Raw genomic sequence first — 20,517 nt, 5'->3', positions numbered from 1 at the left:
ATGGACAGCAAGTTAGGAGTAATAAATATTTATTGATATATTTGCAATTTTATTAGAATTTTTTCTTGCAATTTTGCTACCAAGAGCAGAGGGACCCTTCTTTTATCTTCTTTTAGTTTTTAAAATACGTCTAATTATGGACAGATTTATCAAAAATCATGCCCATTACATGAGATTTGCACTAAATATGGACAGCATTTGAGACAAAATTTCTAGCAATTTTGTTACAAAGAACTACAGTTCCCGTCCGACGTCCGGAATCAGTGCAGGGGCACGGACGGGACGGTTTTTTTGTCGGAGTGGACGAAAACCGTCCCGTCCGTTTATCTCGGGATGAATTTCCGTCCCGGTTTTCGTTCGACCTCGCGGACGGGACGATTTTTTCGTTCTGTGACGAAAAAACGTCCCGTCCGCGTCCCTGCACTATAGAAAGAACAGAGGGAACCTTCTTTTTATCTTCGTCTTCATGGGTCGAGCACGGCGAAGTGAAGACAGTAGCTGAAGCGGAGATAACATCATGGTCATGGCGGCAGCTTCTTCTCCCTTCTCGCTGGGGCTTCACCCTTCAGTATCTTCTCCTCCGATTCCTTCTTCTTCTTCTTCATCTTCCTCTGTTCCCTTTTCCGTTTTCCGCTTCTCCAGGCGGTGTTCGCGATCAACAGCGAGAAATTTTGCCAGGGTTCATCAAGAACCCTACGAAGAAACCGCGCAGAAAGATCGCAAGACGGGATTAACAACCGCGAGAGCGCTCAATTCATCCACAGATCTCCACGAGCCGACGAGTCGGTGGTCTATTAAGATCCCTTCTCAGAGGACGCGCTTCCCTTGGCAAGAGCAGCAGGAAGTTGAACCACAGGAAGAAACGTTGGAGGCTGCTAATGGACCGTTTCAGGGGCCGCTTCGATCGAATTCCCGCGGATCGTCTTCTTATTCTGAGGAAAATCTTCAGAAACAGGAGCGATTAAACAGCAATGGAGAGAAATTGCGGTGGAATAACAACACTTTCCTGGCAGAGAAAACGATTCCTGAACTGGAGCTGAGGAGGCTTCGGAATTTGGCGCTGAGGATGAAGGAGAGAACAAAAGTGGGGCCTTCTGGAGTGAATGAAGCCCTTGTCGAGTTAATCAAGGAAAAATGGAGAGAAGTCGAGGTTGTCAAGTTGAAATTCGAGGGGTCTCCTGCTCTGCATATGAAGAAAACTCATGATACCCTGGAGGTTTGCATTTTCCATGATAAGTCGGAATGTCCATTTCATTCATGGTTATGATAATTGTACTGAGAAATGCAAATTTGTCCCCAATTATCAATTTTTTCTAATTTTTTTTCGAACTTTCCTGGCTGACTCTATAATTACGTCAGGAAAGAACAGGCGGCATTGTCATCTGGAGGTCTGGAAGCTCTCTGGTTTTGTACAGGGGCATGACATATAATCTTCCTTGCGTTAAAACATACACAGATGACAATGATTCTCCTTCAATTGACACCTCTTCAAGTGGAAATCTTACTGCTTCCTCTGTGGAAGAAGATAAGTATGAAGATATTAACAGGGTCCTGGATGAACTAGGACCGCGGTTCAGAGATTGGTCCGGCCGTGAACCGCTGCCTGTTGATGCGGACTTACTCCCTGGTGTGCTTCCCGGTTATAAGCCCCCCTTGAGACTTCTCCCATACAGAACAAGGATCGGCCTTAAAAACGGAGAAATGACATACTTGCGGAGGCTAGCTCGATCAATGCCTCCTCATTTTGCACTGGGTATGACACAAATCACTTTATTTTTTAAAATTTTCTCTTGATTCTGTAATATTTGACCGCCAAAGTATGGTTTAGGTAGAAGCAGAACGCTTCAGGGGCTAGCCCGGGCCATGGTGAAGTTGTGGGAGAAAAGTCTCATCGCAAAGATTGCTATAAAGCGTGGCGTCCCCAACACCTCCAACGATCGAATGGCAGAGGAGATAAGGGTCATCATAAACTTCCTTTTTTTCCCTTTCATTTCGATATCTGACCTCAAGATCATATGAAATTCACCATCTTTTCGGTTTGAATAACAACTATTTACCTGAAAATTCAGAGGTTGACTGGAGGGGTACTGCTCTCGAGGAACAAGGAGTTTATAGTCTTCTACAGGGGCAAAGATTTTCTGATACCCACCATGACTGAGGTGCTGAGCGAGAGGCAGAACTTAGCCAATTCTCGGCAAGATGAGGAAGAGATAGCTCGATTGAAGGCATTAGCTTCAATCTCTTCGAGTCCTAGGGCATCAAAATTGCCCCAAATTGCGGGTACCCTCGCCGAAACATTGGAAGCGAAGAACCGTTGGAATTACCAGCTAGACGAGGAAGAAAGAGCGAAGGAGTCGTGGGAACTCACTCTGGAAAGGCATGCTTCAAGCATTCGTTTAATGGAGAAAAAATTGAACATTGTAAGCCAGAATTAGACTCCTATACTGATTCTTAATTCATCGTGAAAGTAATTCTATCTAAATCACGATGATTTCAGGCAATGGAGAAGGCCAGCAAGGCGGAGAAGGCTCTAGCAAAGGTGCAGGAGTCCCTTACTCCTGCAGAACTCCCCACTGACTTGGAAACAGTGACAGACGAGGAGAGGTCCTTGTACAGGAAGATGGGGCTCAAGATGACATCTTTCTTGACCCTCGGTGAGAAATTTACAGTTGAATTTGATTTCATTCAAGACTTTGTGCCACTCTTTCCTGATGTTTTTTGCAGGAAGGAGAGAAGTCTTCGATGGTACAGTGGAGAACATGCATTTGAACTGGAAGCACAGAGAGTTAGTTAAGATCATCGTCAAGGGGAAGAACTTTGGTCAAATTAAGCACATTGCCATATCTCTTGAGGCTGAAAGCGGGGGGGTTCTTATCTCGGTAGATAAGACCACCAAGGGCTACGCGATCATCCTTTATCGTGGGAAGAACTACCAGCGGCCACAGGTCTTGAGACCGAAGAATCTCTTGACCCGGAGACAAGCATTAGCCCGTTCAATAGAGCTCCAAAGACGCGAGGTAGGGTTAAAATGCTCCGCCATCTTTGATTTTTGTCTTGATTTTTCTGTAATTTTTCTTTCCTCCTGCATAACACAGGCATTGAAGTTCCACATATCCGCTTTGCGAGAGCGTATAGAGACAATGAAATCTGAGCTGGTGAGCTCGGGTTCCTAAATCCTAATTTTTCTATAGATTGTTCTGTGATAAACGGATATGTTTTCTTAAATTCTACTTCTTTCAGGAACAAATGAAGCAAAAAGGGCCGAGACATTCGGAGGGGGACCCTCATTTGGACAGCTTGTGCCCATCTGGTGACGATATCGAGGTACGATAGCTGTCCCATTCCAGACTGTTCATATATGAGAACAATATATACTTTTTGAAACGGATATAGTTGGAGACTAGAAAGAATGTTGACTTCATGCTTACCTGTGCATCCTTTTTTTCATCAGGACGACGGGGAAGAAGCCTACCTTAGAACGTACGACAGCGATGAGGACATGCTCTGAGATTTTCTTGACTCGGAGGTGAGGTTCTTCCCAATAATTTATTGATCCTTAGATATTTCTGTTCTTTGCCCGAACCGCCCTGTGGGCGTCTCAATCCTGAATTTATTCACTAGCTTTCAGTCAAATCCTTGACGTGTTTCTGACAGCTTTAGCAGGAATCGCAATATGTCAGGCATGTGAACTCTTGTCCTAAGCCAGGCAAAATTGCCAGGTTTCGGGATCCCATTAATAGATTGTAATGAATTTTTTTTGGATAAAGGAGCCAACCCGTCGTTTCGGCGGGCTTTGCGTACCTCTTCCATCGATAAAACCACTCTTTCTTCAGAATTCAGTATCTTTCTTCCTTTGGCATCGGTGAAAACGGGGTTGAAAGCAGACCCAGTATCGTTGTACAAGTTTCTTTTTGTTTCTCTTTCTCTTCTTCTTCTGAACTCTGCGGGTAGTTTCCCTACAAACGGTGAAAGGATGTATCTTTCCCTAGTCTTCTCTTCCATTTGCCTGCTGGCCGCTCTGCTGTTGCTCCGCCGTTATGGGTTTCTCCGTTATAGCCTGCCGCTGTTGGCGAAGAAGAGCTACAACCCCCCACCTGGTAAGCCATTTTCTCTTGTAATCTTTGTGGGTCTTCTCTCTTCTGCATGCTCTTACTGTTCATCTTCTCCGTTTTCTCTCTGGTGCTGTAGCGGTTCCTGGGCTGCCATTGATCGGGAACCTACTCCAGTTGACGGAAAAGAAGCCTCACCAGACATTTGCGAGATGGGCTGCGCTCTACGGGCCCATCTATTCCATTCGAACTGGGGCCTCCTCTGTCGTCGTCTTGAACTCTGCGGTTCTTGCAAAAGAGGTTAATAGCTGAACAAATGCGAGATAGAGCGATTGAAACAAAGAGAGGGAGATTTTACCGAGTTGTGCTTGTGTTGCTTTCAGGCTATGGTGACAAGGTTTTCATCCATCTCCACACGGAAGCTTTCTAATGCAGTGATGCAGCTTACATCAAATAAGGCTCTGGTGGCCACAAGCGATTACGGTGACTATCATAGGATGACGAAACGATTCATCCACGAAGGGATTTTAGGTTCCAACGCCCAGGTTTGCTAAAAACCCACCTTTATATCATCATCGTCATCAGCATTATTACGATGAGTAATCGTTTCAAGCCTGTTCCAAATAGAAACGATAGGTTTGCTGTAAAAACCCACCTTTATATCATCGTCGTCGTCATCATTAGTACAATGAGTAATCGTTTCAAGCCTGTTCCAAATAGAAACGATAGGTTTGCTGTAAAAACCCACCTTTATATCATCGTCGTCGTCATCATTAGTACAATGAGTAATCGTTTCAAGCCTGTTCCAAATAGAAACGATGGGCTTGCTGTAAAAACCCACCTTTATGTCATTATCATCATCATCATTATTACAATGAGTAATCGTTTCAAGCCTGTTCAAAATAGAAGCGATAGGTTTGCTATAAATCCACCTTTATATCATCATCATCATTATTATTAAGATGAGTAGTCGTGTCAAGTATGTTAAAAATGGAAACGATAGGTTTGTTAAAAACCCACCTTTATATCGTCATCATCATTATTACGATGTGTAATCGTTTCAAGCCTGTTCAAAACAGAAGCGATTTCGGCCCCACAGAGATACTCTGATAGCGAACGTGCTAGAGTATCTACAAGCTCAGATCACGGAAGATCCACTTCGAGCTGTCAATCTCAGAGAAGGATTTCAGATGGAGCTTTTCAGGTTGGCTTTGAAGGAGGTGAGTTCTCTCTCTCCATGTCTCTCTCATATGCATTTGTATATTCTATTAAATTATGATTTATTTTCAATCGGTAAAAAATCAAAAGCGACGAAACACGTTGCCCAGATCCAACTTATTTCTGAAATTCACAACTGGGACACGATCTCGTTTCGAAAGAAATGAACAATAATCTAGCATTCTTTTTAGCTTCAATATTCATATAACTCCAATTGAGGTAACTAGAAAAAAAACAAAGATATATGAAGACATGTTATGCACTCTTAACTGGTGGAAGCACAGGCAGTAGGCAGAAATGTGGAGTCCATCTTAGTGGATGAGCTTGGCCGGGAGGTATCTGAAGAAGAGATGTTCCAGATACTGGTTGTCGATCCAATGGTAGGGGCCATTGACGTTGATTGGAGGGATTTCTTCCCTTACCTGAAATGGGTACCCAATAAGAGTCTGGAGAACAGGATCAATCTGATAGTCGAGCGCAAGATGGCTGTCACCAGGGCTCTGATCAAAGAACAGAGAAAAAATACTGCGTCTTCTGAGGAGGTTCTTCCTTCGTTAGTCTTTCCTCTCTTGCTTCCCTTTTTTTCTATAGTCTAGATCAAGATCTTTGCTGTTTGCAACGTACAGGGTGCGGGTTGTTACTTGGACTTCTTACTGTCCAGAGGTAAGGATCTTACTGAGGAGCAACTAACTTCTCTTATCTGGGAGGTGATAATAGAGGCCTCTGATACTACCATGGTGGCGGTGGAGTGGGCAATGTATGAGCTAGCTGGAAATAAGGAGATTCAGGTTAAAAAAACCTTGTAAAAAAACTTTTTTTCACCTTTTTCTTTCGGAATTTTACTCGGTATTGTTTGGCTGGATCAGGAGAAGCTTTATGAGGAGATCAAATCAATTTGTGGGGCTGACAAGCTCTCAGAGGAGCATCTTCCTCGGTTGCCTCTTCTGTGCGCTGTATTCCATGAGACACTGAGGAGGTACTCTCCTGCTCCTATAATCCCTCTGAGATACGTCCATGAAGATATCAAACTTGGAGGCTACGATATTCCTTCTGGAACGGAGGTGTGTACAAAAAAATCTCTTTCCACCTCTATTTTGTCACAATTTCAGAGAATTTTTATCTTCCCCAAGAAGCTTAGGAATTTCTTCAATTTTGTTGCAGATTGCCATCAATATTTATGGATGCAACCTGGATCCAAAGGAGTGGGATAAGCCAGAAAAGTGGGATCCGAGCAGATTCTATAAAAAAGACTCTGATTCCATGGATCTGCACAAGACGATGGCTTTTGGTGCAGGGAAGCGCGTTTGTTCTGGATCTATGCAGGCAATGATGATAACTTGCAGCTCCATCGGTAGATTCATCCAGGAGTTTCAGTGGAGCTTGAAAGAAGGCCAAGGGAATGACGTGGACACAGTTAAACTTTCCAGTATGAAGCTTCAACCATTAGAGGCGCACATAATTCCCAGATGCCCTGTCACTTGAAGTTGAGGTTTTCTGTGAGCTGACATTTTGCTGAAATAATCGCCAAAAGACGTCTCTTTTTTCCCCTATTTTCTCTTTGCTTCATATTGAGCGAATGGTGTCAACAATTTAGGATACGTCACTTTTCTGTGCAAATCCAAAAGGCAGAATCTTCAGTGCTTGTTCTCTGAAATTAAATTCATAAATCGTTTCAAAAAGTACAAAAATAGAGGAAAACAGAACAATGATGGAGGGAATGAACTTTAGATCTCTGACCCTTCATCAGAAATGAAACCTTCATTTCTGCCTTTCCCTCTTTCACTGCATCTACCAAATGAAAACATTCTGGGCAAAACTGGAGTAATTGAATCCCTTGTTAACATTAAGGAGACAAGCTACGAGGGCTATGGGTTTAAGGTTAGATATTAACCTCTCAGGGGTTTAGATCGATCTGATGAATCCTCTACTGAAAGACCATCCCGTTTACTCCTTTTCTTCTGTTTTGACTTACCGATCGCACTGTCAGCTACCGAGACGATCTCTGAAACAGTGAATCCCGCAACTTCAAATATCTTGGCTCTGGAAGGAATCAATGAATTTCTCAGCACAAGATCCACTCCTTCATAAGTCCAAGCCCCAAGAACGGCTTCTCCTTTCAGTCCAACTGCAAACCAGCCTAGACCAGGGGCGGCTATATCAACCGAGCTCACCTCCCAGCTGTTGCCTCTGACCCGGAATTCCTTCCTCAACCACTGCCCAAGGTGAGCAACACGGTCTTCACCAATGGGCGGCTGCATTAACAATAAATCCCCATTAGAAACAAAATAAAACAGAAAAAAGGAAACATATTTACCTGTAATTGCCGTCCAAAGTGCCTTTCAATCATTCCAGCGGCACCCTCGATCTTTCCCATGTGCAGAGGAAGTAGAGGAGATGCCCACACCGTTAAGTAAATAGTGTCCGTCGTTGTTTCCTCCACGTCGAGTCTCATCAGCCCGGCAATATGAACTGAATGCCCAGCCTGTTATTAAGTTCATATGCAAGAAAGTCATCAACAGAAACAACATCAAGAACTTACAAAACTTGCAACCCTTTAATTACCTTGATCCTGTAAGTTCTGGGCCTCATTTCCTTCTTTAAATGCAATAGGGTTTGTTCCTCCGCGTTCAATCTCGTCGAAATCTGGTAAGGGTGGATTATACCCGGCGTGTCGAAGAGCTTCATCTGGCCAGATAAGATCCCCTCCACTCTAACAATTCCAATGGTAGTTCCCGGAACCGGGGCTTCAGTCAGAAGATTGATCTTCCCTCCAACGCATTTCCCCATGGCATTTATCAAGGTCGACTTCCCAGCATTCTGCGCTCCCACAGCCCAGACGCTCCCCCTCGTTCCCACCAAGTGTTGAACATGGTCTAGAAGGTCCTTCACGCCCCAGCCTCTGAGAGAACTGACCAGATGAACTCCGGTGATCTTGCCGGCTCCGCCTTCGTGCGCTCGCTGCCGGACCCAGTACTCTAAACCCGTCGGAGATAGGCATCCGGGAAGAAGATCGATCTTGGTAACAACGATCAGAACCCTTGGAACGTTTCCTGGTTTTCCTTCCTTCCACGCCGAAGAATTCTCCTCGATGGATGCAGAGAGTAGCTTTGCAATTCGACGAGGGAAGGATCCGTCGAAGTCTGCGGCATCGACGACCATGAGAACGACCGATCGAGATCCGCCGGAAGAAACGATCTTCGGGCCTACCATCCGATCGAAATCGAAGTCCGGGAGGAGATTCTCTGCCTTGTTGTTCTTCACTCGGCCGTAGTGGCGGAGGGAGTGGCAGCGCGCGCAAACCAAGGGCTTCGAATCGCGGCCGTTCTCGGGCCGTTCCTTGTCCGCCTCCTCGTCAAACTGCCCGCTCTTGAGGAAATTTGAAATTTGGGGCTCGTCCACAGGCAAAGAAGTTCGCCGGACTGAAGCATGGTAGGCGGAGGATTTAGGGGAAGGTTTGGCGAAGAATCCAGGGAGATCGGGATCGGAGTCTTGCATATGGACGCCGCAACCAGGGCAAAGAGGCAAATCGGGAAGATCAGGGAGGTTCTCGTCGTAGCATCCTCCTCGAATGAGGGAGATCGGAGGAACAACCGGAGATGATGGATTGGACGGCGAAGAGAAGAATCTACGGCGAGAAGCGAGAAGGATTGAAGGCAGAGAGAGATTTCTCAAAGACGATTCAAGAACTTGCGATTGAAGAACCTTGGAGTTCGTAGTAGCGGCATGGCGAAGCAAGGAGGAGGACCTTCGCGCCGCCGACAGCATTCCTCGAGAGCTTGCTGGCTATGGCGGAAGACTGCTTCGTCGCGGCGGGGAAGACGAAGGGCTCGATTCCGCGAACCTTATTTAAAAATCGACAATTACGTCAACGTCATCGCATCTCGTTGACGATGACGGGAAAGGTGGTTACAGATCCAGCGGGTTTCAGACGTCCCGAATCTAGATCCGCTATGATCTGCTATATAAGAGTCTGTGCGTTAAGAGTTTCGGAGCAGCTTTGATTTCTTCTTCGCGTTCTTCTTCTTCTTCTTCGCGTTGTTTGTCGAGGAGGGGGACGGCATGGCAAGTCTGGATCGGTTCAACGCCGCGTCCCTCCTCGTGTGCCTGCTTCTATGTCCCTTTGCCGCCGGCTTCTACCTTCCTGGAGTCGCGCCTCGCGATTTTGAGAAGGTTTGTTTTGCCATTTCTATCTTTTTTTTGGTCGGTAGGTTTAAATCCGTCATCTTGTTTCTTCGATAGATCTTTCCCTTGATTTACCTGTATCAAGCCACTCTGCTCTGTTTCTGCATCTCATGGACTCGGATACTGTTTATTTTGACCGAAATTCGACCTTCTTGAGACGCCCCGTGTTATTCGTTTGAAGATAATTCGTATCGGATCTCGGTGTATTTTGGCCTCGTTTGATGTTGATTGGCCGGATCTGGAGCTTGGACATGTTTCGGGGGTGACCGTAGATCGGATCATCTGAATTTCCTTATCGCCTTGGAGAGGGCAGTGTTTGAATTTCCTTGTAGAATCCTCTGTGCGGAGGCTGGATCGAGCGATTGGTTGGGGGTTCATCCCTGCATCTTCGTTTTTCCGATCGCGAAGTGCTGACGTGGATCCAATCTTACTCATCTTCAGTCACATTTACTTTCTAATTTTTCCTGTGCCAAAGAGAGATCCAACTTCTGGTGGGTCTACCTGATACCGCCAGGGAAAAAGTGATGGCTGATAGATAAAATCTGCCACTGATCTACTTTTCTGTCAATGATGCATTTCCTACGTGTGGATGTGGCAATTTACCTATTTTATGGTCCACTACTTAGTTGGGTTTTAGCAGAGTTTTTTATGATCTGCGCGCTGTTTCTTAGTTCATGGGTCGTAGGCTCTGTTAAGAGGTTTCTCTTTGTGTGTGCAGGGAGATGATCTTCAAGTGAAAGTGAACAAGCTTTCTTCCACGAAAACCCAACTTCCATACGATTTTTATTTTCTAGATTATTGCAAGCCAACGAAAATCAGGAATAGTGCTGAGAATCTGGGCGAAGTCTTGCGTGGTGATCGCATTGAAAATTCGGTGTACACGGTGAGTGATCAAGGAAATTTTACCGTTTTAATCTTATTACATATCCCGTTAATATCCGGCCGTTGCAGTTTAAGATGAAATCAGACCAAGGGTGCAACATAGGTTGCCGTATAAAGCTCAGTGCCGAGTCAGCAAAGAACTTCAAAGAAAAGATCGATGAAGAGTACCGGGTGAACATGTGAGACATTAAGTTTTAATTCTTTCAAACCTTGGCCGGATTCTGTAAACACACAACTTCATCTTTTTCAATAATTTTCTCCTGTCTTAACATATCTGCAGGATTTTAGATAATCTCCCAGTGGCAGTCGTTGTCAAGCCAAGAAGAGAAGAGATCCACACGAAATTTTACGAGCATGGTTTCCGTGTGGGTTTTAAGCGGCCCGTTGCCGGTGTATGTGAAATACCATGATCATTGTATTAGATTGAATGAAAATTTACCGGCAATCCATAAGCTGTGAATCTCCTGTGAATGCAGACCAAAAATTACAAGTATTTCATCAATAATCACCTGAGCTTTAAGGTCATGTTCCACGAGGATACCGAGTCTCAGACCGCCCGTATTGTTGGTTTTGAGGTTCTTCCGCTCAGGTAATATTTTCTAACCCATTTCTTTGCTTATTGATGTAAACTTATTTAAATGTATGTGTTTATTTTTCTCCGTGCAAACAGTGTCGCCCACGAGTACAGTGAATGGGACGCCAAGAACCCCAAAGTTAGGAGCTGTGATGCCAAGTCGAAGGTTGTCCCAGGCGAGCACCAAGGCCAAGAAGTGGACGCAGGCAAGGAAATCGTCTTCACTTTCGATGTCACCTTCGAGGTGGGTGTCTGATCCCCTTTTTTCTCTTCCATGGTATTTTTCTCCCTTGTTTTTTACTGACTTTGAGGGTGATGGGAGGCAGCCGAGCGAGATCAAGTGGGCATCTCGTTGGGACACGTACCTGCTGATGAACGACGATCAGATCCATTGGTTCTCGATTATAAACTCGCTTATGATCGTGTTGTTCCTGTCGGGGATGGTGGCGATGATCATGATGCGGACGCTGTACAAGGACATTGCCAACTACAACCAGCTGGAGACACAGGAAGAAGCACAGGAGGAGACTGGCTGGAAGCTGGTGCATGGTGACGTGTTCCGGCCGCCCGTCAAGGCCGGCCTCCTCTGCGTCTACGTGGGCACCGGGGTGCAGTTCCTGGGCATGACCCTGGTCACCATGGTCTTCGCTCTGCTGGGTTTCCTTTCGCCATCCAACCGTGGCGGGCTGATGACGGCAATGGTGCTGCTGTGGGTGTTCATGGGCCTCTTCGCTGGCTACGCCTCGGCCAGGCTGTACAAGATGTTCAAGGGCGGGGAGTGGAAGAAGAATACACTGAAGACCGCCTTCATGTTCCCGGGCATCGTCTTCTCGGTCTTCTTTGTGCTGAATGCGCTCATCTGGGGTGAGCAGTCGTCGGGGGCGGTGCCCTTCGGTACCATGTTCGCGCTGGTGCTGCTCTGGTTCGGCATCTCCGTGCCGCTGGTCTTCGTGGGCAGCTATCTGGGCTACAAGAAGCCCGCCATGGAAGACCCAGTGAAGACGAACAAGATCCCACGCCAGGTGCCTGAGCAGGCCTGGTACATGCGCCCGGCCTTCTCCGTCCTCGTCGGCAGCATCCTCCCCTTCGGCGCGGTCTTCATCGAGCTCTTCTTCATCCTCACGTCCATCTGGCTCAACCAATTCTACTACATCTTCGGCTTCCTCTTCATCGTCTTCGTCATCCTCGTCATCACTTGCGCCGAGATCACCATTGTGCTGTGCTACTTCCAGTTGTGCAGCGAGGACTACCACTGGTGGTGGCGGGCCTACCTCACCGCCGGCTCCTCCGCGCTCTACCTCTTCCTCTACTCCGCCTTCTACTTCTTCACCAAGCTTGAGATCACCAAGCTCGTCTCAGGCGTCCTCTACTTCGGCTACATGCTCATCGTCTCCTACGCCTTCTTCGTCCTCACCGGCACCATCGGCTTCTATGCCTGCTTCTGGTTCGTCCGCAAGATCTACTCCTCTGTCAAGATAGACTAGCCAGCCCCTGCCACAGGCCACAGGTATGTCTCCCATCCTTGTTATTACATGATAGTGTTGGACCCATATCTTTTTTTTTTCCTTGCTACCAATCATGTAACGGGAACCTCGTCTATTCAACTTTATTCGGACTTCATCCGAGTCTGCTCTCCATTTTGATTAAGATATGAATCAAGAATTAAGTTTTTCATTCATTACATAACCCGTTCCTCACCCCCGAAACGGGGTAAAACAAAAAACACCGTGGGGAGATTTGGAAGAAAAGAAATTCAGTCATAACGGGGGCTGGTGTGCTCGTAGCTGGTGTCGGGGGAGGTCAGGCTAGAGGATGTCTCAGAGGACGCGACGCTGCTGCGGGCAGTGGCGTTGCCTTGGGGCCTGGCCCGGAGCTCAGTGGGCGGCGGTGCGGCAGGCTGCTGGGCCTCTTCGGCGAGCTTCTTCAGGAGATTCATCACAGTGGGAAGGAGCTTCGTGGAGATGGACAGTATCCCAGGGAGCTGAAACCAATTAACGGCGGTCGGGCTTCGAATAAACAAAAGTTTAGGGGCTTAATGATAAAATTATTTAATTAATACCCACCGCGCCATTGCTGAATTCTCCTGCAATGTCCAATTGAACCCAGAGCGCCTTGGCCAGCAGGAAGGCCACGAACAAGACCCCCAGGTACAAGGGGTTCCTGGATTTTGCCATGAAAAAAGTGAGCTATTCGGATCACAACATCGCTAGAGATAGAGATAAATAGATAGATAGGCATATATATATATATATATAGAATGGATTGAACCTTAGGAGTGTCATAAACTCGTTGAAGCCGAGGACAACCATGGCGATTATGGCCCATGGAGGAGGCAGCCAGTTATTGCTACGCCTATGGGCGTCCTGGATGATGAAACAAGCAACTTCAATAAAAAGGCACCGTATGTTTCATCAATTCTTTCTGTAGAATTCACAAGGTGGTGGTTATGGATAAAGGTTTGGAATACGAACCTGAGCGGCCATAGCCTGGGTAACGGTATACTCCGTCTCCGCCTTAAACTGCCTCCACAGAGATTTACACTGCACGGGTGTTATCAGAGTCCTCGTCGAAGGCACCTGCCACCATAAACACATCCCATCATCTCAGATCAACCAGGATTTTTCTGCAAAACATTCCCCTCGTGGATTAATAATTCAGAGCATGATGGATAGTTTGAATTACCCTCTCCCAGGAGCTGGAAGCCAACGGATCCAGGGACACAATACTCTTCTCAGCGGTATTGGTCGTATTCCCGGCGGAGTCGATGAGGGCAAGCGAGAGAGTTTTCTCTATGTTATCGGCGCTGTCGTCCAATCGTATTGCAGCCATTACCGAAAGCAACTTCATGGACTGCGGGGATTAGGGCATTAATTAGTGAACAGAATGTGTTCCAAAAGAAGAGAAAGTTCAACCATATTAGCTCATTAACTTAATTGGTTAACGTTATTAACTTCATCAAGTGCAATTGATTGACTTACAGCGGATCGAGCAGTTTTGGTGATCGCTCGTATGTCTTCCCTCCCCGTCCAAACTCTTGGCATCGAATCTGAATCGCGACTGAATAGCGTCGAAAACCTGAGGAGAAAAAATAAGGAAATCTTCAAGAACAAGGAAAATATTAATTCATCCTTGAATTAATTAAGGGTACCTGTCCTTCATGCGTATCAACACTCTTGCGGCTTCTTCTTTTGCTTTTGATTCCACAATGTTTCTGGCATACTGTTCCAGGCCCAGGCACAGTTGTTCCTGGGCTTCACTTTCTAGATTGAAACCAACGAGGGCGGAGGAGAATTCTTTGATCGCATTACTTGTTTCGCGCTGAAGAAGCCTTCGAATAGCCGGCCACGTGTCGTCGCCAGCTGCATCAAGAAGTGATTCCACAGGTTCCGCGAGAGCTTCGTTGAGTTTAGCCTGAGAATTTATGTTCATAATCATTCTCGATACTCCAAAATAATTAAGATTAAAGGAGAACATTTGGTTTGCTAGTTAACCTCATAAGATGCGGTGAGTTCAGACAGTTTGGAAACGCGAACAGCGGTAACGTGTCCATCGATATCGCGTTTCAGCTTCTCTCGAGTTTTTGAAGATTCCCAATTCGCTTGCTCTATAGCCGCCTCTATACAGTTTGACAAAAAAATCAAAAAATGTTATCACTATTATAGTTGACACAGAACATAATAACCATAAAACACCGCCAAGCTGAGGAGAAAAACGTCAACTATGCCAATACTTACCAGCACATCCTTCATCAAATTTTGACATAAATAATTTTGTACATTCAGTCGAAGCCAGGGCAAATCCTTCTCCCTTGTTCAAAAGTTTCTCAAACGCCTCCTTGAAGTCATCCAGTGTCCTTGCTCGGAGATGAGAAAGCGTCACTTGATATGCCGGATGCGATATCTACAGATTAAACATATTTCCGAACGGTAAATCAAAAATATTACGTTTACTAGAGGAAACGCCAAAAGTAAAACAGCAATACTGATGCATTTTTGTACCAAAAAAGAAAAGAGAGAAGACTCGACAACAATCTAATAAGGATCACCTGAAGAAGTTTTGATTCTAGTTGCTGTCTCTTTGCTGCTCTGACCCCATCATCAAAAAACACAGCTTCCTCATCATACCTGTAATTTCACAAGTTATAATAGAATTTGAAATTAAAGCTTATTGATGCAAGGAAGGAAGCGCACACGAAACCAAGAAATGTGTGGAATAGAGAGACCGTGAAATGGTTAATAAGGGAAGAAAAGTCGTCTAGAAAAACGAAACAATTCGCAAGGCATAACATCAATGAAAAGTCAAAATCTTCACATACATTGAAACGACGACGCGTTAACTTAAAGACATTAGTTAATAGCGAACAGGAAAAAGACCAAACGCAAGATGGAAAACATTAATAGATATACGATACGTCTCAGTTTATATCAAAACACAATTAGGAATAACTAAAACAAGAATTTTCTTCCCGGAATGCATCATCCAAGATTTTTCTTAGGTTTACTTGATGGTAAATATGAAAAATGATGGAACATTCAATAACCAAGCCGACGACTTTGTAGTTTAAATACACACCATGTGACGACTTTTTACTTACTATGAACGTACAGAACTCGACAGGAACATTTGTTTAAAGAGAACTATTCATTAGGAAGGTAAAGCGCTATACACTTAAGACACAGGTGTGCATGAGAGGACACGGAAATATATTACTAGCCAAAAAAATATTTTTTCCTGCTGCCAAAAGATGATCACCCACCTGGAAAGCCAGAAAGAAAGGATAGAGCTAAGTTTCTTCCCAAAGCCAGATACATGGCCATTCTGTACGCTTTCCTCAAGTTCAAGCCAACTCTGAGATTGAGATAAACGATTGAAAGTCATTTTTTTAAAGATGATTGAAAGAGGGCTGTCGCCCGATAAAGCAGTAACCACCAAAGAAAGACTGAAAGTCATGAATCTGACGATAAAGCATGAAGATGGAAAACAAGGGAAAATCAAGGTTAATTTGAAAACATTGGAGCGGTTCTCACGAATGCCAAGTGGCCACCATAGATCTGTGAGAATCCTCAAATCCTGCACATCGTCAAACTTGATTTCGCGAAGATCAAAATTATGTCAATGATAGCGATTACAAGATTTCGTTCCATGAATTCACGGGTTTTTGGCTGTTCTTATGCTTCGCAGTCACATTTCCCCCATTTATGAGGGACTGTTTCTCTCGTACTTCTACCTACTTTAAGATATCACCATTTATATTGCCGAACCCTAAAATCGTTGGAGATTCTTCATATCTAATTCAGAAAATATGTCATAAGATAGATTTGCTTCCCACTTTTACCACTTGTTGAATGGAAATTAATCTCATTGAGAAACTGCAAAAGAGAGTAAAAACCAAATTCTTAGGAGGCCCATATAAGACACCAGACCACAAGGGTTGCTTGCTCAAGACGAAGATGCAAATATTCAACTAAAGCGGTAGAAGAGGAAGATCATCATAGAATAAATCTAACACAGAAATATACGGTACCTCATCTGCCGTGAAAGATCCGAGCTTCTCGTTCGCAATTTCTTCACAGCGCACAGTAGCCACCATGATCTATGGTCAGGCCAAGAAGATAAAGGTTTCAATTCAAAGAAAAGGCATCACAGGTAACTACATGTTGAAAAGGCCAAAAGGTTGACCTTATGCGCAGGTAAGTCAAGATCCTTATTCTCCTTGATAACTTTCCAGATTTGCTGAATGCTGAAGGAAAACCCAGAAGAAGGGACCACACCCCGTCTGTCTCCAGCCAATCCGCCAGGAGCAATAGAGTGGAAGAACCGTTGCCTTAAACTAGAGACCTTCATTAAACAGAAGATTTTAATCACCATATAAATCTAAAAATGGAAGCAAGATAAAAAATGGTATGAAACTAATCCATAAAAGCCGGAACTGGACGGATATTTTATCATTTTATTCTGTGACTGATAGAAAGAGAGAGACACACAAACACAAACAACATTTCGTTATTTAAATTATTTATTCCAAAACAGCACCTGCTCCTTGAACTCTTCTTCCCTAGTTTCGAAGCTCGGAAGGGCAACAACCTCCACCTGTTTAATTCATTGATAGCGAGAAATTTTAATAACATCACTCAAACCCTCTTCAGAAAATACTGCATCGAGTGAGTCATGGATTCGTACAACAAAGAAGTCACTGAGTGGAGTCTCCTTATGTGCCTCTGGTTTAGGAACAGAGTTCCAGATCTAAAAGAAAAGAGTAAAATGTTTTTAAAATGTCATAAAAGTTTGATAACAAAAAAGAAACAGAAGAGAATCAGCACCTTTTGAATATCTTCTCTCAGAAGACGTTCCAAATTTTCAAAAGGTGTCTGATGATAAATAAGTGCAGAATACCACGAAGAGTCAGAAACATTTCGAAATCTAAGATAAGCACTGAACAGTAGAAATTAAAAAGAGACAAACCTTGGTTTTATCACGAATAACAAAAAGCAACGTTGTTTTACGTGGGGTAAACAAACGTAACATGACCTATCACGGACGAATTAAAATGAGTAAGAAAACTCATATCATACCAAGAGGTGAGTTCTTGACAAGAAAAACCTGGAAAACAGTCTTCAGGAGCGGCTTATTAGCAGCCTGTTCACGTCCAAGATCATGACACCACCTACATTAAAAAAAGATACCTCTGTTGATTCATTTATATGCAATGCATAGAATGTGTATAACATGACACGGCTAAAATATCGTGCTTATTAAGTGTAAATTAAGACAAACAGTAAAGTCTAGTACTCATAATCCGCCACAGGAAATCAGAGCAGTGAGGGAAGGGGAGGACAAATCTCAAAAAACTCACATGTTGATAAGTACAATGTCCGAAACTGCTAACGCAAAAAGTGCGCTCTGTTTCTCAAATGCAGTGTCATCCTGGAAACAAAAGAAAGTAAATCCGGCATTCAGGAAACCAGAATCAAAGATAAATAAACTTCGATTCAGAAAAAGAAAAAGCTGTGATGAACGATTGAGAATAATCTTGCATCTGGAACAGCGGCCTCGTTATCAGACAACAGCTATATTGACTACCCCACCTCTATTAAGCTACTAAACATGTCTGGTGTATATCAGTTGATTATAGATCTCTCATGACCTCTTTTAAGAGTAGAAGGTATTATAAGGTAACTCCCATGACTTATCACTTTCGATTGTTACAGGTCACATCACTAACCATTATATTACTGAAAAGAGTGGAAATAACCATTTACAACCTAGCGATAAATTCCAAGTCCAACACTAATCTCGCAGATAAAAAATACCTCTCCGCGCTCTCTACCATCAGTGCCTTCTAAATCCATCACGAGAGTACAGGGCTCGATGCCAGAACAATGAGCCAGCCAAATACCTTTGGTAGTTTGAGACCTGAAGAATGAAACCGACAATATTTTTATGGGATTTTCTCTTCAGCCTTAAAACAGTAAAAAAAAAGAGTGAGATGCGAAGACTAGCCTGCCAGCATAGGCATCCATTTCCCTGAAGTTCGTGTAGAAAAGTTGGTTGAGCAGCGTGCTCTTCCCTAAAGAATATTTGATTTAGTAGATCTTATCAAAGAAAAGGATTATTTCGAATAAGCAAAACGAGAAGAAAACGCCAAAAAAAATGTAAATGTTGTCTACATGTTTTCCGAATTCAAATGAAAATTTACTATAAACACATAGAATCAGAGGTTTCCCAGTATACTGTTGTTCTTGTCCTGCTTTGTTAGAAAGTATGGTCTGATAGACATTCCAAAACTCTTGTAGAAGGTTAAAATTTAAAGAACAAACATACCACTGCTCTGAGGACCCATTATTGAGACAACTGCATAGGAAAGTCCGCATTCAGCGAGTCCTACAGCCTTCGTGAGTCCATCAAGACCAAGTTTATTGAAAAAGCCATCACCGTCAATCAGTTGGACAGAAGAAGAACCTTCGCCCATTTCTGCAAGAAAAAATGAAAGAAACTGTTCCAGTCAAAATTTCCTCGAGTACCCGCTCATGTTTTAAATACTATAGCCATTGAAAATAGACAAACATATTGTATAAATCTTTAGATTAGTGTAATTTATCTAGCCCACGTTCAACTCTAATTACTCCAAGTTCATTCTTTTCAAAGTATCAGAAAAATACAAAATCCCCAAACTTGACCTTGACCAAAACGGGATGCCCTATAGCTTTGATAGCATAGAAAAGGAAACAAAAATAACGGTTTTAGTAGTGACAAGAGAGATGACAAAGCGGCATCTATCGCCATCATCAGCGTCAACTACCATAGACAAGGGGTTAAAATTGAGTGTCAATAAAGCAGCAGAATTTCATGCCACTTTCAAAATTTTCTTCTAAAGTAAAAATAACTGATGACAAAGATCATCCTTTCATCAATTGGGACGAATACAAGATCCGTCGCCCTACTTAACCACGCACATGTTCCTAAAGATCACGAGAGCCCAAATCCCAGATAATGGAATGAAAAACCAAGCTCGGAAGCTCCGGCGAAGTAAAAGAAAAAGAAAGACCCAGGAAAAGTACATAAAGTTCAGAAGAGGAAAGTAGAAAAAATTCTTCATCTCCGTGGCGTTCATGCACAGTGACAAACACGCCCATGAAAACGATACAACGATCGATAGAAACGGAAAATTCCGGCCGATCGCTCCAATCTCAAACCAAAAAATTTAAAAAAAAAACCAAAATTTGAAACTGTCAATCAAATATTATGATCAGAAAGGAACAGACCGGCAACAATCGCGAGATCCTTCTCCCTCCACCTAGCAAACAGTAGGAATCCTACAAAACAAACTCAGAGAGAAAAGCCGTGGCAGAAGCGAGAGCTTGAGAAAGGGATCGACGGAGAATCAGCAACCGCGGCGGGGATCTGTGCATTAACTTTAAATACTCTTCATAAAGGAAAAAGAACAAGCAGGGCGTTATTGGGCCGGTCAGCGCAGCAGGGCCAGTCTGACCCGGCCCAACCCGAGTTTATCTCTGGGCAGTCGAAAGCGGTACAGTGTACCGCGGGCCAACGAAACCCAGTTTTACTGCTTGTCAAAAAAAAAATCACTGTTTGACCGACGGGGCCCACGGCCGCCGACGCGACCCGCCGAAAGTCAGCTGCCACGTCGTCATGTGGCGGCTTGTGGACCCCACCGAGCTGGAATTTGATACCATGCCAATTTCTCTTTTTTTGAGTAAGGGATACTTTTTAAGTTTGCCTCAGAGATAGATCACTGCTCCAGTGGCCATCTCTGAGGGAAAATTAAAAATTAAAAATTTAAATTATTAAATTAGATATTCATAAAAAAATTATTTTGTATCAGAGATGTATATAATGCTTTAATTGTTGTAGGCCATCATCTGGACACAAAACCATGAAAATTGTCTCTAAATGTTAGTTGTTACTTTACTGATTTCTTATTTTTATTTAGTCCAGATGGTTGCCAAAAAGGATATTATAATTATTGAAACACCATACGTATAGGAAGTTATAATTTATAATAATAATTTTATTATTAGGTTGATAGTACGTTAATTGAACATCTCATTAACTTTTAATGTTGAGGGAGAAAGTATAATAAATTGTTTCCAT

The 20,517-nt window shown here is 43.8% G+C and overlaps 5 protein-coding genes across 6 annotated transcripts; 3 read left to right on the top strand and 2 right to left on the bottom strand.

The window, feature by feature from the left end:
- The first annotated feature begins 480 nt into the window (after positions 1-480).
- On the top strand, positions 481-3,818 carry LOC144703693 (CRM-domain containing factor CFM3, chloroplastic/mitochondrial-like). Of its 2 annotated transcripts, none has more exons than XM_078575922.1 (10): positions 481-1,216; positions 1,360-1,753; positions 1,829-1,959; positions 2,070-2,420; positions 2,498-2,654; positions 2,725-3,017; positions 3,096-3,155; positions 3,241-3,324; positions 3,452-3,526; positions 3,664-3,818. In XM_078575922.1, the coding sequence occupies exons 1-9, from the start codon at positions 518-520 to the stop codon at positions 3,506-3,508; spliced, it is 2,226 nt and encodes a 741-aa protein (XP_078432048.1). In that variant the 5' UTR covers positions 481-517; the 3' UTR covers positions 3,509-3,526; positions 3,664-3,818. The 2 variants fall into 2 exon arrangements, with proteins under 2 accessions (XP_078432048.1, XP_078432049.1); XM_078575923.1 differs by having other exon boundaries at positions 3,655-3,818.
- A 143-nt stretch (positions 3,819-3,961) lies between these two features.
- GA3 (GA requiring 3) lies at positions 3,962-6,817 on the top strand. The gene is made up of 8 exons (XM_078575927.1): positions 3,962-4,097; positions 4,189-4,349; positions 4,433-4,594; positions 5,129-5,269; positions 5,552-5,809; positions 5,894-6,055; positions 6,134-6,328; positions 6,429-6,817. The coding sequence occupies exons 1-8, from the start codon at positions 3,974-3,976 to the stop codon at positions 6,747-6,749; spliced, it is 1,524 nt and encodes a 507-aa protein (XP_078432053.1). The 5' UTR covers positions 3,962-3,973; the 3' UTR covers positions 6,750-6,817.
- On the bottom strand, positions 5,368-9,086 carry LOC144703695 (P-loop containing nucleoside triphosphate hydrolases superfamily protein). The gene is made up of 6 exons (XM_078575926.1): positions 8,970-9,086; positions 7,830-8,892; positions 7,582-7,749; positions 7,159-7,519; positions 7,005-7,083; positions 5,368-6,915 (listed from the first exon to the last, which is right to left on the bottom strand). The coding sequence occupies exons 1-6, from the start codon at positions 8,990-8,992 to the stop codon at positions 6,858-6,860; spliced, it is 1,752 nt and encodes a 583-aa protein (XP_078432052.1). The 5' UTR covers positions 8,993-9,086; the 3' UTR covers positions 5,368-6,857.
- Positions 9,087-9,251: 165 nt separating this feature from the next.
- On the top strand, positions 9,252-12,552 carry LOC144703694 (transmembrane 9 superfamily member 7-like). The gene is made up of 7 exons (XM_078575924.1): positions 9,252-9,437; positions 10,168-10,332; positions 10,401-10,510; positions 10,612-10,723; positions 10,808-10,920; positions 11,002-11,149; positions 11,232-12,552. Exons 1-7 carry the CDS (start codon positions 9,327-9,329, stop codon positions 12,387-12,389), a joined length of 1,917 nt encoding a protein of 638 aa, XP_078432050.1. The 5' UTR covers positions 9,252-9,326; the 3' UTR covers positions 12,390-12,552.
- LOC144703691 (protein ROOT HAIR DEFECTIVE 3-like) lies at positions 12,543-19,822 on the bottom strand. Its single transcript, XM_078575921.1, has 23 exons — positions 19,668-19,822; positions 18,727-18,876; positions 18,406-18,472; positions 18,216-18,318; positions 17,759-17,829; positions 17,506-17,569; positions 17,368-17,433; positions 17,226-17,273; positions 17,086-17,148; positions 16,939-16,995; positions 16,585-16,743; positions 16,430-16,498; positions 15,662-15,753; positions 14,951-15,029; positions 14,640-14,805; positions 14,397-14,521; positions 14,054-14,316; positions 13,884-13,980; positions 13,588-13,755; positions 13,377-13,481; positions 13,174-13,268; positions 12,969-13,065; positions 12,543-12,886 (listed from the first exon to the last, which is right to left on the bottom strand). The coding sequence occupies exons 2-23, from the start codon at positions 18,872-18,874 to the stop codon at positions 12,659-12,661; spliced, it is 2,430 nt and encodes an 809-aa protein (XP_078432047.1). The 5' UTR covers positions 18,875-18,876; positions 19,668-19,822; the 3' UTR covers positions 12,543-12,658.
- Positions 19,823-20,517: the final 695 nt, after the last annotated feature.

The sequence above is a fragment of the Wolffia australiana genome, chromosome 5 (assembly GCF_029677425.1).
Source record: "Wolffia australiana isolate 7733 chromosome 5, ASM2967742v1".
Lineage (NCBI taxonomy): Eukaryota > Viridiplantae > Streptophyta > Magnoliopsida > Alismatales > Araceae > Wolffia > Wolffia australiana.
Note: the sequence above shows the minus strand (reverse complement) of the source record. Positions and strands in the feature narration are given on the sequence as shown.